Source organism: Leuresthes tenuis, unplaced genomic scaffold (genome assembly GCF_036924035.1).
Source record: "Leuresthes tenuis unplaced genomic scaffold, fLeuTen1.0.hap1 SCAF_1, whole genome shotgun sequence".
Taxonomy (NCBI): Eukaryota; Metazoa; Chordata; class Actinopteri; order Atheriniformes; family Atherinopsidae; genus Leuresthes; species Leuresthes tenuis.
In genome coordinates this window covers 14862955-14882728 of record NW_027325355.1, presented here as the reverse complement: position 1 = coordinate 14882728, position 19774 = coordinate 14862955, and the positions used below count along the sequence as shown (strand labels likewise).

The following is a 19774-nucleotide window of genomic DNA, read 5'->3' as shown; positions in this document are numbered from 1 at the left end:
TGATGAGTCTCAATCGATGGTTTTCTGGTAATATGACAAGGATTTATTCCTCTTAGTGTCAAGTGATACCGCCAGCTCTTCCTGCTGAGAGCACAGGAGGGGTCACATATTCACATAGTCGGGTTTGTATTTTAATATCTCCCAATGATTTTTTTTTTTTTCTTGAAGGGGTACGGAATGATATAGTATGAACAGACAAATGCACCGCCTCCCGCATGATTCCCATTATGCTTACACTGGAGGGAGACTCTGTATTCCTGGAAAGCAGGAAGGCCTTGCTTCGCTCGGGCTCCAGGAGCAAATCTGCCGCAGACAGATCCATGATCCGAGAGTGGAGTTTCTAAAAGTCAAGAAGGAAGGACACGCAAACAAGCGAGGTTAGACTTCGGGGGAGCTGAGGAGACTGAAATGAGCCGTGCCGCAAGAGCTGAGATGCAGGAGACTCTCTCACAGTCAAACTCGTGGATGAAAAAGCGCATTTAAAACGTGGCAAAGAGTATTCATTTTGCCCAAAACACCAAACAGTGTCGGAGGAGCAGTATTTCACCCATCAGATTCTCTCAACTCACGCCCTGATTCATATTTCTCCAACCTCTAAGTCATTAAAGCCATCAACCGGAAAAAAAACGGATGTGAATAGAAAATAATTACATCTGGGAGTAAGGGATTCCATTGATTTTCTTTTTTTTTAATTCATGCGCTCTTCTCTTTTGTTAGTTAACTCTGCTGCCTGAAAAGAAAAGGTCGCAAAAAACCAAATATATATTTCCACATATTAATCCCAGAACTTAATTACACTGGATTCCCTGTGCCCAGATGAACGGGAAGAACTGGAGGAATAGAACACTTGATCTTATGCTACATTTCCTGCCAAGGTTAAAGCTAACGCTCACTCACCGAGTCCTTTTTACGGTAGGAACACACTTGATTTTGCAATTCTGTTGCTCTGGCATCTTCTTTTTAGCTCTTTTCTGCGTGTTCCATGATGGGAAACGTTCCCGCTGTGCACTTGCAGTGTAAAAAAATCTATCTATTCAAATATAAAAGTCACCTTCAGCACGCTCTCATTCCAGTCCCATAAATATAACAAAAAAACAGCAGGGCTGATCCTAAATTTAATTGATTTTTTCAATAAATCTCGGTGCTTGCAGTTGATATTGACTGTTTGTGTGTTGTGAAGCGTCCTCTGAACACTTCTGAGAGGGAAAACAAAACAGCTCCTAATGACGGCAAAAGTTTTACTGCCTCTCTGGTCTCTGAAGAGCAAACAAACCTGCCTGTGGCCAAAACACAAGCATCCCACAGTTTTCTTTCTTTCTCTCTCTCTCTCTCCCAACTTTTGGCAAAACACCCAAAAGAAAAGCTTCTTTTTGTATTAGCGCAAGCTTGTGAATAAGCTTTCAAAGAGGCTTTACAGTCAGGAAACAGATCGATGCCCACAAGCAAAATCTCTGCTCGCGCACGAGAACGTAAAAAGGAGAGAGGTCTGTTCTATTCTCAGAATTTGATTAACCATATCATTGTGCGCCCTATAATTTGGAAGCTGAATTTACGGCATTATATTAAAATTAACTATCAAGTGATGCGGTTTGCTTTTAGATTAATTTGGTTTGAATTCAATGAACCACATAACTTCTTATCCCGCTTTTCATAGAATTGATTTATAATTTGTGCAGCTCCCGCGCCACATTAACAGGCCGCCCTGTTGTCCACACAGGATGGGAGTGGCTGAGGTGTCGCAAGGAGCCTCTGATCTTATCGTAGGGTGCTGGATTTCACCTCCTCAGCATGCTCATCAAGGATTCAGTCAATAATGTCACGGGGTTACGGAGGGGAAGATACTTGAAGGAAACGGTAGATGACAAGGCTGGCTTTGTGAGGTTCAAGGCCGAGATCAAAGTCAAACATGTTAATGGTGAAGTTCCCGTACTGTAACATATCATGCAAATAGTGGCCTTTTAAGGTCTGGAATGATTTTCATTTGTCTGGCGGCCAATGGGGAACTTCTGTGAGACATGCTGGGGAAGACAAAAAAGCCTTCCTTCTTTTGATCTCGGCTGTTATTTGTTGTTTTGTTTTGACAGCGGTCATATTTCAAGACAATGGGTAGCAGCCCAGAATAGCAGCAACGGGCAGCTTCCAAGCAAATCAGTCAGTATCGGCACCAGCTGTCAAAAACACATCGGCGGAGGCATCCAGCAACACACTCGCGCGCACACACAACAGCAGCGAGACGAGATAGAAAAGATGGAGACCTGTGCACATAGAGCCCTCTGTGCACATGATGCTCACTTCCATCAGCTGATCTATAGTCTGACTTATCACAGCTGCTCACAACCCTCTCAGGCTGACAAAGAAATCAAAGAAATCCCATTTTTTCTGTTCACCATATGTCATTGTGATGTTTCTGGACTTTTGGACTGTTTTTTTTCCGAGCACATGCTTTATGGCATGATTTTTGAGTCAAAACACTCCAACAAAGACTTCAGTGGTCGTGGTAGTTTCCTACAACAGCTAACTTTATTCAAAACCTAGCTTAGGCAAGATCAATAAAGTTAAATCCCACGCTATGTGTGTTATTTGCGTTGTACTAGATCTTTTGTTTAATTGTGTTGGGTTAGAATACAGCTTTGTATAGCTTTGGCACAGTAATTGCTCATTTATTTGACATTTTTCACATAATTCTGATTCAGTAATGTGTCACTGTACAACCTCCTAAAATAACATGAGCAGCAATGAGGTCATGGTTGCATTCTAGGGCTGTCAAATTAGGGGAAAAAAACAAGCATTTGTCAAAGTAATAGGTTACTTTTTTGCCAGTTGCTTGTCAAAACCGAATAAGCAGCATTACAGGCTGCTTGTGCACACCTTGCCTTGCAAATTGTGCTCGTTTTTTTTTTTTTTTTTTTAACCTAATGTCAAACTTCCCTGGAATGAATAAGTGGCATTTAAAAAAAACTAATTCAGCTGAAGGCAGTTAAGGTGCACATCTGGTGGGGTTCCTATCAAAAGCATTATGGTTCTTTATCAGAGGAACTTGAGAAGCCCACAGGGAACCAAAGAACATTTAATTACTGATAAGCAAACCAGAGCTGGATGGGAAACTGAACACTCATATGGCTGATTAAGTCTCCCTCTGCTTGAGGCTTGAGGAGAGAAAAGAAATGAAAGTTCCCCCCGTTTATTTCATATGCTCATTTGAAGTTCTGCTCAAATGCTTTAGTAAGTTGAATAAAAAGTCTCTTTAGAGTGACAAATACCTGCAGTACTAAATAAAGCCTTTGCTAATTCTAGAACTAAATTAAATGACTCAAGGAAATAGGGCTGCTTGATTAATTCTAGTCTTGTTTCTCGTGACTAAATACTTTAGCTAGTTAGCCTTAGCTTAGGAGCAAGGCTCGATAACTGGAGGCTCTAAAACCAAAAAAAACACAAGGCCTCAAGTTCACAACGAAGATTGAAATGGTTTAATCCACACAACTATCGACCCATAATGACAAACAACATTCAATTCCCCCAGCTAGCCGTTTCCCCTTGTTAGCAGCCAGTGTAAACACTAAGCTAATCAGCTACTTGCTTTAAGATAAGAGAGTGGTTTTCAGTCTTCCCATTAAGTCTTCACCACACAGCTAATGTTCGAAACTCCAGTGACATAAAGCAGCTTCAGAATAGTACAAATTTAGCATTTTTGGAGTAATTTGGCCAATTATATGCTGCAGCTGATATTTTTGAAGACATGGTTTTCAGGATACACAAGAATTGGACTAATTTGGTCTAATTGGTCTAATTTGACAGTTAACTTTGAAATAGGCATGGATTGAAAATGATGTCATCCATGCAGATGGACACTTTTTTTGTGATAAAAACCAGGACTGTTTCAAGGCTAACCTGATGATTTCTAAACCAAGCAACATTAAACACCTTTGAAAAAGTAAATCCAAATATAAAAAAAAGACAGAGTATTGGGACTGGACGTGCTACCTCCAGCTACCTTGTACTGACTTTTTTCACCTGTTAAAACTGAGCAACACAATTTTGTGCCAAGTTCACAAAGTGGCACGAAACTTCAGTCCCATATGCAGTTGTTCACGACTACAAATCTGGTTTTGGACACCCACTCCAGTTTCAGCACCCAGTCTAGACATAAGGGCTTTATTCAAAGTAATTTCTTTTATTCAGACCATTGTGGAGCCAAATCCTATGCAACTTGTCTTTTTTTTCCCTTTGTTTCAAGGAACACACAAAGACACGATGTGGTAAATAATGAGCATTTACAGGCTTTGTGCTAGACGAAGCTAATTGCCTTTGTGGTTGTAGCTTCACACTGAAGTGGCAGACTTTTGTGGATGTACTGATTCTCTCATCTAGCTCCATAGAAACAAAAAAAAAATATATGGGCAAAGCAAGGGAGATAAATAGATCTTCTGTAGGATGTCCCCGTCCTCTGTGATGTGGATAAATATAGCTGTTCTTAACAGCTCTCCCACACGCAAGTGGAGATCTCATAATGGATGCACTGAACTTCCGGAGCAGCGTGATTTCATGATGATTAATTCTTACATTGAATCATCAGCTTGGAAGTGTAAAAAGTTGCTATAAATAATGATGTGGCGGGTGAATCCTCTTCCAGCACACATTCGAAGGCTGCAGCTGATTTTTGCCTCAATGTCATAAACCCCGGGTCGACACTAAATTCACGGTCTTTGCTCACACACTCATCTGCACATGTTGTCTTGAGTAATGTCCCTCTGACCCGTCTTGCACTCACACATTACTGACTGATGTGTAAATCTCAGACTTCCATTAGTATCTTTTCAGCTGAATCACATTGGAATGAAAAAAAAGGGGAAAAAAAAAACCTTTTTTGAATGAATGCTACAGCAGTACAACTCTCATGTTTCTGAGGGCTTTATTTCTTTATTTCGAATCCTCGGCTCGACTTCACCTCTTGGTCCTCACAGTGCTATCATCAATATCCTTCTCCAAGCCTTTTATATTGCAGGTTCACTTAACAATGTTCTCCCAGTCCAATAATGGCACTGGAGGTAGTTAGAAACTGACAAGTAGCTGACAAGAAGCTTTACAACACACTCACAGCCATATTATTTCTTTCTCCCCTCTATTCTTCAGTACATTTACTCCGCTCCTGTCTCTTCCTATTTTGCCCTTTGTTTTTCACCTTTACCTCCTCGTCGTCTCGGCGCCCAAACTTCTCTGTTATCTAATATCTCTCCATTTTCAGCCTCCCACCCTTCCTCTCTTCTCCACCTTTGTTTTCATTGTCTGTGTGGACCGCTCTCTTCCTTTGACATTTTCATACTTGCAGCAACATGCACAAATACGTAAAAACCCATTGTTCAAACGGCCATGCCATAAAACAGTTGACATTAGATGAGTAAAGCATACACCGGCGGGTCCCTCTGTCTCACAATTACACCTTAAGGAGCTAGCTGGAATGCACACATGGACACTTTTCAGAAAATCGGTGCTTTCTAAGGGACCAAAAAGAAAAAGCTTGAAGCAATTCTCAGATGTTCAGTAAGTGGAAAAGTTAAGGGCCGTTAGTCTCGTAGGTGGGTGTAGGTTATTTATCATTTCAAAATAGACTGTTTTAAGAAGGTGGGCCGAGGCCACGGGGTCTGAAAAATGGCCGATGTAGAAGTGTCCTCAAGCTACATTCTTCCCTAATGTCCAAAACTCCTGTCAGAAACTCTTCTGGCAGAAAAACAGAGATTACATAGAAATATATGAGGAAAATGAAACCGGCACTGGCTAAAAAAAAAAAAAAAAAAAGGGATATCCACAATTACAGAGTTGCTCATTAAATCAATAAGAATGGCAACAAAATCTTAATTGATTGGAGTAGTTCTGCTGTCTGATCCAACCTGTCTCTGGGTGAGGTTGTTGTATCAGATGTATGTGTATGTTGAACCTAATCAACTCATCTGTTTCATCTAACTGCCATATCTATTCAGCTCATAGACATGTTTATTGTAGTGAAATTGATCAAAGTGGCATTCGCTGCACAATTTGTTAGTTTCAAGTCATCTTAACAAATCGTGATGGAAACTGGATGATTTAACGGGGTATGAACCGGGAAGCGAGGTCATGAGACTTTTTGCATTAGGGCAGCAGCGAGCAGCAAGGCAGGTTACCTGGAGAAGCAGGTCCGAGGCGGGCTTGATCCTCTGCTGAAACAAAACGCTCAGCGACCGGTTCTGCTGCTCCAGGTCAAACACTCTTGTTCGCAGCTTCAGACACTCCTCTCTCAGATCCTGTTACGGAAGCAACGCAGAATCAAGGAACTTAAAGTCCAATCTCACTTATGTCCAAAACAGATCATCTATCTCATTTGAGATTAACTGACGTTGACATTATTTCCACAGAAAGAAAAAGAAAGGAACAAACCTTCTGCGTGAGAAGCGCCTGCACCACTTGATTCGCAACCTTAAAGAGAAAAAAATAAAGTTATATTACTTAATTAGGTTTGAACCTCTCATGACCCTTACAGGCCTCTGTTTGCACATCCTTCGTGCCCCTAAGATGAGTTATTATTAGCTTATAACAAAACACAGTATCACAACATTTTAGAGGTTTTTCTTCTGGTTTCTGGAGTGTGTATCACTTACACACTCATACAGTGTGTGTCTTCCGCAACTCTCGCTTCCTAATGGTTGTATCGACAGCGGCTAGTTGATGTAAGCGTAGAAGTGCGGCCGGTTTAAGTGCTGTTGTGTCTGAGCCTTGGTCTCCAAGCAGCTCACACCCTCCCACGCTTCAGACCACAAGGCCGATGGAGAAGCAGTTCCGATTACTGTGCATTGATTGCTCATTAATGGCGTGTGAAGCTGCATCGGCTCTTTGGAGAGCGCCCGCTCTGGGTTATTGAATGAGGGTAAATATGGTGAAATGAGCCCTGCTTCCAGTTACAGATCTGCCTCCTGTAAAATCGCCAGGTGATCAAACAAATTTGAGTTAACAGCAGACACTGTGTGAGTTGGATGCGAGCAGTTCAACAATAAATAAGCACGGACACACACTAAAATTTAGACAGGCCTGCTGCCCGCGATGACAAAAAAATGATCAGGCCTTGTTAGAGGACTGGCTTTCGTTTTTCCACTGTGGTTCTGTGCAGTAGTTAGACGGACACAAACGCACCCTCCATCATTGAAGCGGGATCATTACCGAACCTCCCCTCGACTAAAGTCAACCCCGAAGGAAAACAGCTGACAGATAAACACAACAAAGCTGAGTTGAACCATCTCAGTGAGGGCGGGGGAGGAGAAAAAGAAGACCGGGGCTGAGTTTGTCATAAACACAGCCCGTGGAGGACACAAACTCTGCATCGCATTAAACGCACTTTCAATCCTCATTTATCCCCAGTCTTTCCCACCCCTGCGGGACATCTGCTCGGTCTGCTGAGCTCGCCGCTTCCGGGGACAAATTGTCCCGGCTGGACACGCTTCGTTCAGTGAGCGCGCCGCCGCCGAGAGCGAGGCCACTTCGTGCGGCTCCCGAAACAGCACTTCTCAGGCTCTCACAAATAACCAAAGGGCACAGGAGTGCCACCGTTATGTAAGCTATTGTTTCAGCAACACCGGCTCACATCAGGTTGCAGCCATTTGACGGCTTGTTTCAGCTGTTTACTATCGAATTAACATGAGCTCAAATACTCATACGACACGAAGATGCTTTGATGTTCTGTAAACAGATAAGTTCTCTTTGGAAGAGGAACATGAAGTTTGTGTCATTGTGTGTCCATAAATTCGAGTGAAATACATCTAACACAAGGAAAAAGAAAGCACCAGAAACCCTGCAGCTTTCCATGGAACTGAGCTTAGAATTGTGCGAAAATAAGACTGAGCAGCTCTTATGCAAAGACGCCTTGGGCCACTCCTATCTTGACCCTTTTGACATGTTGGCCCGATTATGGCAGCTTAGAAGGGTCAAACTCAACGAGCCGCCGTTAAGCTGGCAGTTTTTGAGTTGTTTTCTTTTCACGGGAACCATATTTTGGAGGTAAATGAGGGTATTTGGTAGGCTGCGGTGTGTCATTTGACCTTTAAAATGGAGCCGAGGTGAAGTGGTAATCTATAATCATACGGATAACAATTTAAAGTCTTGCTATGAGCAGATCCATCGGCGCGCGGCTCAAAAGCCAGCATTAGCAGGTGCGTTCACACAGGTTTAAATGCTTGTTTAGGGGACTCCCATTCTTAAGGAGCTCCCCGAAGGACAATATACCTTCAACTGGCTTTGTTTTCTGGTTAATGTTCTTATGGTACAGTTTCTAACTGGATGTAGGAGAAGTGAAAGTTAAAGATAATACAGTTAACCCTATAGTGCCAAAACACTTTTTAAAGAAAGTCAAACATCTGCTGGGTCAAAAGCCCATCCCGAGCGTGTCCTGAAATGAGATAAACAAGCCGTGCACTCACTTCGTCGAGACAGCGCTCATACTGCTCCCTTTGGCTCTCGTTCTCCAGGGCCAAGGCCGAGTTCTTCTCCTGCAAAGAAGACACGCTTTAGTTACACGTGAAGCAACACCCCAGCAGAGACGGACGGGGGGAAAACAAACAAGCGGAGCCGCGGCAACGAGGAGACTTCCCTCACAAAGGTCATACGCCAACTGTGAACTGGGCTGGCCAATAAAAAAAGGACCAAACGCAATGGGGGGAAAAAGGTCAAGGGGACGGGAGTTATGAAGTTGAACTTTTGGGCAGCAGGAGTTTTGGACCTAATAAGAATAGCTCCTGCACTTGCCGAGCGATGAGGCGGCGCTCTATTGATCTGTGGGAATTTCCAATTTGTCAGAGACAGGCTGCATATTAGAAGCTGTCAGCTTGCTTTGCTTCTCTCACCCTGCTGCCCTTTAGGAGGAAACTACCAAACCCTTGATGAAAACATGTGGAACATAATTACAACCCAAAACATTCCAGCGATACCATCTCGGAGCCGACACCGACTAATTAAAGCCTCTAAAGCCTAAGGCATGCTTATGGGTGCAACTGTAATGAATGACCTCAGTAATTAAAGTGAGAGGGGTTTTTTTTGTTTTTTTTTGCCTCATGTGTTCACGCAAAGTCAATTTTTCTGAGTCACCTGTAGGAAGTGAAATCCCTCATCTCAACCTCGTCTTGTATGGAAAAAAAAGAAAAAGAGAACAGAATATTTTCCCACACAACAAGAGGAGAAGAACACGACCTTTTAGTGTGCGCTGATTCAGTCGGGCGCTGCGTCACGCTCGTGTCACTGGCGTAAACTGGATAAGAATGAGTGGTAGTAAACCGAGAGCCCCAGGGGGGAATGTGTGAGCGGAGGCGAATCCTTGGCAACCGCTTGAAATGCCAACTTTCTCAGTAACGACATCAGAACACGACACAAACTGTACTCCAGCTGTGAAACCTGGCGAGTCTGTCTTTGAAAACAGGAAATGAAGACGATGAAGCAGATCACAACAGAGACTGCTCTGGCATTTAGCTGTGAATTGTGACATCTGGCCCTGAGGGGTGCGACAAATGAACACAGTTTGAAACATTACAAAATGACACACGCACACACATACATAAATATATATATATATATATATATACAGCACATGTTCAAAAAATATGCATGTTTGAAAGAAACGATGCAGCTCATTCAGTTCCCAGCCGAATGCCATTTCAAATTCTGCTGCCGGATCGCAAATTTTTTACTTTGGGGTAACTTGGATCCGTGTAAAAGATTTATCGTGCGGCGCGTTTATAAATCATCCGATGTGGACTCGCGAGCGATTCGAGCATTCGCGTTCTGATCCCGTCCTTAAAAAAAAAATCCATTCCTCTCCAAATCTGGGCGTCTTGGTGCGGGCCCCCGGTTCTAGACTGCAGTGCGTGCCTGCCAAGCTAATGAGCGGTATCAGCCGGGCTGCAGGAACACGAGCCGGGCAGAGCTTACTTAGTGTCAGCGGACTTTATGCACAGTGTGGGGCAGTGATGTATTGCCTGAGTTTTGCTCCCTCTGCTTTTGCCTGGCCGTGCATCCATCACCCAACACGGGCAAATGGGATAAAAATGGCAGATGAGTTGTGATAAAGCCATTTAAGATGCAATGTTTAAGGAATGTGCTGCGGAGATGGATCACCGGGATGAGTTGACCAAGCTTTCGGCGAGGCTAGGAGGATAACTCACTAAAAAGGAGGCCGATAATTGTCTCCCACTTTGCCTTTCGTTTTCTATCAGGGATTCTTCCTTCATTCTGAATTAAGATGTCAGAATTAAGATGTAAGTGATTTGTAGGAAGGTATGTCACATGCCTTCATCAACACCAAGAAACCACATGAAGCCACGTAGGAATAAATCAGCAAGGCCCAACTTTAATTAAGTCTGAGCTCTTTAATTGCCGAGGAGATCTTGGAGGATGTGTGTCCGGTGGCTTCAGCACAAACAATCAGCTTTGGATCACTGTGGCTCGCACTTCCTCTTAGGAGCTTGAGGCAGAGTGCAGCACAAATCCCAGAGCGCAGAGATAAACAAACCGAAAGCTGTAGAACAGCCCCGCGGCCCCAGCAGTGACTCCCACAGGATGTCTTTGCTCTCCAAACGGAGAGAACTGGAGGATTTGATGAGCTGTCACGCTTTCCGACACAAGTGAGCAAGGAGCCTGACAACTGGCAGGCTGTCTGGCCACATAGGATAGCCAGGGTTGGATAAAAGTGCTGATGCAAAGAGGCAGAGACGATTGGAATAAAAGGAGAAAAAAGGTAGCCAGACAAGGAGGAAACATTGAAATTCTAAGATAGTGAAAAGAGTAGGTGGTGAGGTCGCTACCTCCAGGGCCTTGAGACGCTCCAGAAGGAGCTTGCTTTTGTCTTTGTCCTCCTCTGCTTGGCTGGCGTTGTTCTCGGCGTCCTCCGTCGCCGCCGCGTCAGGCTCCGCTTCGGTCGCCGGCAGGGAGCCTTTCTCCTCTGGCTCATCGTGCTGTTTCCGCACTTCCTCGGACAGTTTGTCCTGGGGCGGAGAAAATGGGACGAGGTTAGAGGAGTGAGGGGTAAAAGGAAGGAGGAATGGGGTGACACACACACAAAAAAAAAAACAAGCAGATGGGAAGGGGGCATTCAAAGTGGCAACATGACAAATGTTTCAGGGTAAGATGAAAAACGGGGAAGGAGGGAAGTGAGAGACAGAAAGGGGAGAGGATCAGACCAGCAGATGGGACGGCAGCTTCCACAACAGAGCTCCGAAACATTCCCTAATCCCTAATCGTGTTTCACTTGTTTTCTAAAGAGTGGCAGTGACCTTCAGGGCCTTATTTGTCTGCATTTCGGGGATCCAGTCCCCCCCCCCCCCCCCCCCCCCCCCTTCCTCATCCTCTCTTTTTCTGTCTCTCGTGTTTGTTTCTTCTGCTTTCTCGCATCTGTGATCATTAATTACGGCTGGTAATTAGCGACTAATTAGGTACCGAATGATTAGCAACCAGCAAACCGCAGAGAGAAATCAGCGAGGTTGCAGTGACAGTCAAGAGATTATTCGTGTTTTTCAAAGAATCTCTGGAGCCTCTGGAGCTGTTCACTGATTTGCCGTGAAATGCTGTTGTAAAAAAACGGATTACTCCAGCTTTGGAGTCGTTTCAAACAAATAATTACAGACAGTCCTGACACAATTTGAATAAAGAAAGCATTTGAACTTGACTATTCTCTGCATTTGAAAGACTTAAGGAGTGGTTGTGACACCGCCCTACGTATCGGATTTGTTGATGACACATACATATGCATGTATTTGAGGCCTTTAAGAGGTAATGCTATGGAAGAAACAAGTGAAGAGATTCGAGAAAAGTAAATTTTCTTGTTCAAACAAGCGCGGGTCGATTACAGGTGGAACTGCTCATTACAGGTGGAAAAGTTCCACGAAAAAATACGATGTAGCTGTTCACACATCTGATCACATTTGAGATTAGCTCAAATATTTATCTCTAGTTGTTGGACTTTCAAGGGAAGCCCCCCCCAGATGCCCCTTTAGGTTCTGACTCCTTGCTTATTTGTTGCGGCATTAGTCTCGGAATAAACCTCTGATGCAGAAAAAAGGTCGCTGCTACGACTCAGTGAGTGGTAAGCGCTTTATCTACAGAGAGATTTTCCCATCTGGAAAGTCATTTGAACAGTTGTTTAAAGCAGATTCAAGGACTTTTGTGGTCATCAGCCTGTGTGCATGACAGGATCCTCTGGAGGGAGGGGCTTAGGAGGCAGAGCTGAAGCACAGCAGAGAGGGATGGACCAACAAATCGCAAGCACCTTCTTTTGAAGTTACGAATTTTGCCTTGAACATCTTGTGATCCCTCACGTTTATAATTTTCTTTTCGTTTTTGGTACAACTTATTTTTAATCCACAGCTACATAATGATTTATTTGCTTTTTTTCTGCTGTTGTGCATCAGTTTTCACAATCTTTTTTTAAAAAATTTTTTTACCTCCTCTTCCTCGAAGCCTTTTGAACCACATCTGCTTCCACGTATGGCCTACTGACCTAGCAGGCTACTAGCTGCATCAACCATGATCATACCTTTTGTTTCGCCTTATTCATGTTAAAACTAATTTGGTAGATCTGGAGAATTTTTAGAGCTTTTGAGAGCCTTGTTATCATGAGGTTGGTAGTTAGAGTTTTAATGTGAGTTTGCTAACATTAACTCTGGTATGGTGATAGGGACACTGAATTTATTGCTCTTCTGAATTCTCCAAAGTGTCTATTAGAGCTCAGTGTTGTTCAGTTTGGCGCCACGGACTTGTTGCGGACTTGTTACTAACAAAAATCGATAACCTTTTTAAGGTTAAAGTTTAAGAAAACTGCCGGGGGCCTGAGGGGTTAATGCACTTCCACTTCCATTCCACTCTGTGGATGTTTGAGGGCTGTTTTTCTCTTTTATGCTTAATTCGTGAATAGGACCGCTCGCGTCGTGGTAAAGAAAGAAAACAGCCTGTAGTGACAGGATTCTCTTTAACTAACGAGTTACTGCAGCATGTCAAATGATTGTTATTCCGTCTTTGATTTCAGCAACTTTTGAATGCGTTATGTGCTTGTACCTCTGAACATTAAATGAGCAGCTCGACTGCAAACTTTTAATGAATGCGAGTACTTCTCATTCTTTCAATAAACTCATTAAATGTAAATGACATATATTTGAACTTCCTGCAGGATTTTTCTGCCCTGTTGTTAGAACTACAAAGAGTGGTAAATGTCACAGAGTGCGCCATATATCATGGTGCACATGCATTAAATTGTTCATCCCTCGCTGGGCTTTGACACACAACTGTCAAACCTGAAGATACCTTTTGTTAATGTGCTGCAGGAACACTGATGAATGGCTGCAGCTCAGGCTTTATGTATCCAAATACTGCTCAGAAGACGCTACCTCTTCTGCCTAATGAGAGCCCTTCAGAGGCACTTTGTTTTCACATATTAGGTTTTCAATCTTGCTCGATTCCATCAGACAATCGCGGCCAAGGCGATACTTTATAGTCACGGCTTTGTTTTGGCTTTTGTTTGGCCGGTTTGCTTGCAGAGATGGCTCATCGGGCAGCGGTGAAGGGCTCAGTAATAAGTTTGTTGTGGAAGCGGGGAGGGAACCTTGTCCCTTGCGCTGCCCTTTCAAGTTATTGAGTTTGTCTGCTGAATACACAGAATACGGATGCAGCATTAGCCGTCACTGCGTGGAAGGAGCTCGGTTTTTCAGAAAGAGGGGAATCGAATGATAACTATCCATGTTTATTCCCTTTGGCAGTTGGATTATAGGGGTAAAGAATGTCTAGATGCAGCCCACACTGCACATCACTGTAGAAATATAGAGTTTATTGTCTTTAAATGTTCAATGGTCAAGAGAAATCATGTTATTTTGCCTCTATGAAGGTTTATGTGACAGCTGAAATGATCTAACACTGAATCAATTGTTGAGGTGGAATTGCGTCGAAGACCCACATAAACACCCCCCCCCCCCCCCACACACACACACACACACACTTTTTCTCCTCAAATTGACCATTTGTGCGCACAGAACATATCTGCATTATCACAAATTGCAGCCATTTGAAATATATTTCATAGCACTGGTCCATCCAGCCATATTCTCATTATAAAGCGTTTGCACCTCCCAACATCTTTCTGCCATCATCATGGCTGCTCATCTCATGTTTCTCTTCCACTCAGTGCACTTTATAGGCAATAGAGCCGCTGACACTTAATCTTACGGTGCTTGTTTTTTTTTTTTTTTTCAAAGCTTCAGCCCATTTCTGTTTGCAATCATGCTTCTGCAGCCTCATAAAGATATCGTCGAAAATGGCTGCTGCTTTTTCCAAGTCCACATATCGTTACATCACATGTAGCTGGAGGCAAAAGCATCTTTCCCATTTGTTGACGCGGTCAGATAACGTTGCACCATCTAACATCAGGTTGAAGAAGATTCATCAAAGAAACATGTTCATGTCCAAACTGCGAATCCTAAAAGTCATCCCAAAATCTATGATTCTTTCTTCTTCTCTGCTAAATCCCAGGAGTTATTTCACTTTAGGCAACAGGGTCGCTTTGACCGGAGTTGTTTTTTACCTTATAGGCCTTCATGATGTCCTCTGTGTCCACCGCGGTCTGCTCCAGGACGCCCTGATTCTGCAGCAGCGACCGCACCGTCTCTTCCATCCTGCACACACAACGCACATCATCGCTCTGAGTCGACTTTAAAAACCACTTTAGGAACGGCGTGAACAAATGTCTCCTTCCTTGATACACTGGAGAGCTGCTAAAGTGTTAGTCATTTACAGTGTGGGGTATTAAATGTAATAATGTTAATGTATAAAGGACAAAACAAATTGTGATAAGGGCATTCCTAGTTTCCATTTTGTAACTTTTTTGAGTCTTTTCTGCAGTCGTTTTGTGCCCATTGAGCTCATTTCCTTCCTAATTCTATTTGGAGTTGCTGTGATGGAGACTCTTGAAGTAGTTGGATGAAACTTGACTCACTCGACGAATGCTCATGACATTTGAAGTTTGTATTAAAGCAGAGTGTTGACCGAATGACGCTGGGGAACGAATTGTGCACAGAACGCATTAGTAAAATATTAATCCAACTCTGACAGCACCTTTGGGTGTGTTTAAGCAATATAAATGTGAGTGCATCTAAATAATCGTGGCGCTTAACGCTGTGTACTGGCACCTCTCTTGCAAAAGGTCCTTTCAGTCCAGGAAGTAATACACCACGATAAGTCTGAGTAACTTTGCATCTCATTGTCATTGTTTTGCACTTCTTCATGGTGGAAGCAGTCATTTTATCCCAGACCACAGCTTCTGCTCAAAGCACAAAACCGGTTCTTTCCTTGAAGCTAACCAACAAAAAGGTATTAAAAACTGTATGTATTACTCCACAAGACATGGCTTTTAAAGATATTAAAGCGAAAGCTGTAGATTTTGCCAAACGGTGATGCAAACCTCCAAACATTCCCTGTTTGTGCTCTCGGCCTCAGAGCAGCCAGCACGACTCTTCCAGCACACCTCGGTGTTATATTCCGTTTAAATGTCCGACACTATGTGATGCCAGAGCTGCCAGCGGCTTTGAAGTGATGAGCAGACTCTGAAGTCCAGCTGAAATCATCTGAAATTGGATCGTTAGTCTTATAAAATGTTTGCCCTTTGATATGGATAACTGCGCTCCAGACTTGGAATTTTTTTTTTTTTTCTTTTTATCTTTTATACTTTCGTGTGCTTTTGAAAACACGCACACAAATGGGCTTACAGTAAAAAAATGAGAAGAGAATGGGACTGAGTTTGTACCTGGGGTGCAACATGGATAGGTTGCATTGCTTTTGGCTAAAATCAAACTTCTGCACTGTTGACTCTCCAGGTAATGCTTCTGAATACAAAACCTGCACACGTACTCGTTTTTGATGTAGCGTACACTATTTTATAGGTGTGTGTCCACTGCATGAGTGTCTGCTTGATGGCTTGAATTAAGTGTAATCACAGAGGTAAACACCATCTGAGTAACCTTGAGCTTCAAAGCCGACTCTTTTCAAAACAATCTGCGCTTCTATTTCGTGAAGTTAACACCGCGAGGCGCATGCAAAACAGGCGCCAAAGAGCGCTTGTGGAAAAAAAAACCCTCTCCGGTCCATTTCTGTCCAAATAAGAGCAAAGTACCGCTAACACAGCATCAGATAAGCCATGTGAGACAATGCTGCACCCGGCTCTTGTGATGAGATGAAACTGACACTCGGGAGCGCGGGTGGATCAGGCAGCCAGAAGAAGAGCCCTGACATTGTCAAGAACGATCTGAACATCACGACACTCCCCATCCCGTTCTCCATCCTCTCTGGTATGGCTCTTAAAATAATTTCTTTTTTTTTTTAATTTTTAAATGGATGGATAAATAAAAGGGCTCACGTGACCAAATTGAAAAAAAAAGAAAGTGAAAAAGAGTCATCTTTGGAGCAGGAATCACCCAGTAAGTTACATCCCATTTGCATTAGAGAGGAATACCAAACTTCGAAAACTTCGAATTTATTTCAGTTCTGTTTGTTTTTTTAAGTTTACTCGGTAAGCAATAAAAAAGAAAGCAGAAATATTATTGCTTTTTCCACACCAAACAAACTTAATAAAGGTACTGGCAGAGCTGTTGTCTTGGACTGCAGTAGGTTTCACAGGAAACTCTCACAATGTGGTTGGTGAACGTGGGTATCACAGAGATAGAATACTGAGGAGTCATCAAAGCACATTACGGTACAGTTCCTACACGTCTAACATAACCAATAAATGTTATATTCCCCGTTAAACACATGTGCAAAGGAATATAAGATAGAATAAAAAGTATTTTAGTAGTTTGTATATCTGCAATGCAGGACTAAATAACGTGGAGATTTGCTTGAACTTTTTCAATGCAACACAGAATTAAAGAACCGGTTGCAAGAAAGTGAAAACTGACAGGATCTTCATTCTTGAAAATCGACAAATCTTTGTCTTTATTGATTCCATTACCGTACTGCATTGCACTGCTGTACCTGCTGAATTGTTAGCCACTGTGAGGCTTACAAAAGGGATAACATTTAGCTCTTAGGGCAACACTTCAAAAAGTATTAAGGGGCCTTGAAGTGAATGACCCACTAGCATTTGGTTAGCTAGCCTAGCTTAAAAGCTTGGAACAGCCAGGAACAGCTAGCATAATTCTTGGCCCAAGATTTCAAAATCTGTCAATCAGCACGACTAAATCTCACTAATGAACACATTATATCTTGTTGTTTCGTTTGAAAATGATTATCTAATGCCAAAACATTTTTTTTATAATTAATTCATCATCTGAGAAGATTGAGCCATGCCATTAGCTTTGCAAGTACTGCAGGGAATTGCAAATTTATCGAAGAATTTGAATGTAAGACATTCAAAGACATAGTATTATATACAATTCTGTACACCCGTTTAACATTGATAGACACTGGATGAGTGGTAGTGGGTAAAAACGGTGCAATATGCACACCATCTGTCCTGGCTCAGCCATAAAGCCGGTTGTAATCAGGCTGCTAGCTGCTGACTTAACTGACAAAGAGGACGACAGACTGCTCCAGTTCTAGCTTTAAATGCCTTTATCAGCAACTTATAGAGCGAAGAGGACGTAGCTGGATATGGCTTTTAAGTCTGGAGACACTAACCCCGGGTCAAGGACTAGTGGACAGGCGTGATCAGTATTGAAAGTAGGGATAGTGTTAGGACTACAGGGATTTAGGCAGGTGACCACACACGGATATAGGCACAGTTTCTTACTTTTTTCGTGTATTATCACGGCACAGGTATATGGATACAGATATAAAAGGTTTCAAATTAAATTAAGATGAAAACATCACCAAGCCAGTCAACAGATGGAGTCAAAATAATTCTAGAGGCACATGAGGGAAAACTTGCACCTAAAGATGACTTAAATCAGCATTTGTTATTTAGTCGTGTGTGGCCCTGCATACACAACTGTACCTGCAGACAGATTTCCTCAATGACCTTCCCATTACTAAGTGGCAGGATGGTGTAGAATTATTTAATGCTTCAGACTGCCTGCTTCTTCGTGTTGTGGCAGGAGGAGGAATAATGAGGGTGGGGAAGCATCTGGATGGTGCACTCCTGCTTTAAGGATCTGTGGCATTCCTGCACACCTGAAAGAGCTTCTTTGTGCTTCCAAACAGACCTGCCTCATTTTTCATTCTGCCGCCAAAGGTTCCTGTCACTGAAGGCACAGACTCGGCATCTCACCGGACAAATTCTGGTCCTTTCTGACGGGAGGGAAAGAGCTTCGAAGATTAGAGGTGGTGGCGAGTGATTTAGAAGTTAGTAAGAAATGGAAAGAAGTTAATTCAGTGAACTTATTTTTCACTCTGAATTTGTATTTGATAACTTCATGGCATTCAAAAAAATCTTCCAACTAATAACAGATGCAACATTATTAAGTCTGCAAATGGTCAAACAAAGGGCAAATTATCGAAAAGAGGGCATTTTTATAAACTAATGCATTTCAAGAAGTGGTAGTGGTGTGAAAATGCATGCGCAAATGTGTTAAAATGCATAAGATATGGATGCAAAATAATAGTAAAACACCACCAAAACTATATCCACTATATCACAGTGGATATAAAATAGGAAGAGCAGCAGAATTACACTTGTTTAAGGTCATTTTTTGCCTGTTTGGAAGCAGACTTGATGCCCATCAGAGGGTTTATATCCAGTTATGGCTACTACTTCTTCTACTGAACTACAACATCACGCAACATAGACTATACTGTCACCCTCAGGAGACACAACACAGCCCAGTTTTTTCACATCAAACAAGCCAAAGGACGACAGATTGCTTCAGATTTGCTTCGTGAGCGAATCAAACCCAACTACTGTGAAATGGAGAATCTTTCAGTAAATGTTCATAAACCTGCTTACTACAAAGCCTGTATTTCATTGACATTTTGCAGATAAACTAAAGTTATCTATTGTTATTTATTCAACAATCGCATTTACAAGAAAAAAAACAGACATTAGGGAGGTCCCACCCCTCCGGAAAAGCCCAGCGTCCTCGACTGGTCAACTTCATTTCACACAAGCTAAACGAAAATTCAATATTTGAGCCACCAAGTACAGGATGAGTCAGGGCAATTGTCACGGCAGAAATTGATGTGTGAATTATGTAAAGTGCAAAAACCTTCATGTGAAAACACCTTGAACTTGCCTTAAAGGGAATTTAACTGTAAAGTTGCATGCCGGGCATGACTGTTGTCATGAAAATTGTCATTCCAGTGTGTGTTTCAAGAGCAGCAAATTCAAATTTAAGTGCACAGCTGGCCAAGCTCCCAGCAAGACATCCTTTAGATCAACACTAATTTGTCATTACTGTAAATTCAGCTACCTCAAACCCATTTACATGTAAGAGACAGTGTGCTAAATGCTTATGATGGATGGAGTATAATTCTCAGACGGCGGAGCATTACTTAACATTAAAAAAACAGTCTTGCTCAGTGTGATAGCGTGATTAATCTCGAAGTGCTTGCCAGCGACCTTCTGAATGCATCACTCAGGGAAGGAGAGAGCAAAGAAAGGACGAATGAGTGTGTATATTTTGAAAGGGGGGGAGGGGACGACAGCCAGTTCTGACTCTTTTGACCCTTGAGCCACACGAGCTGCATTACAAACGTCAGCAGTCCAGGAAATACAATTAAGGGTCCAATCAATTTTCAGCCATGAGCTTTAATGTTTTTCAGGCAAATACGCCCCTCTCCTTCTCGCTCAGATGCAAAA

General features: G+C 42.7%; 1 protein-coding gene across 2 annotated transcripts in view; it reads right to left on the bottom strand.

Annotated features, from left to right (window-relative positions):
- LOC140297040 (nck-associated protein 5-like) overlaps positions 1–19774 on the bottom strand; it is a 134541-nt gene that overhangs the window by 20111 nt on the left and 94656 nt on the right. For both annotated transcript variants that reach the window (XM_072379738.1, XM_072379739.1), the window contains 6 exons: positions 14573–14663; positions 10812–10991; positions 8439–8507; positions 6409–6447; positions 6156–6275; positions 236–340 (listed from right to left, as the gene is read on the bottom strand). In XM_072379738.1, coding sequence (XP_072235839.1) covers positions 236–340; positions 6156–6275; positions 6409–6447; positions 8439–8507; positions 10812–10991; positions 14573–14663 — 604 coding nt within the window. The remainder of the gene's footprint in view (positions 1–235; positions 341–6155; positions 6276–6408; positions 6448–8438; positions 8508–10811; positions 10992–14572; positions 14664–19774) is intronic.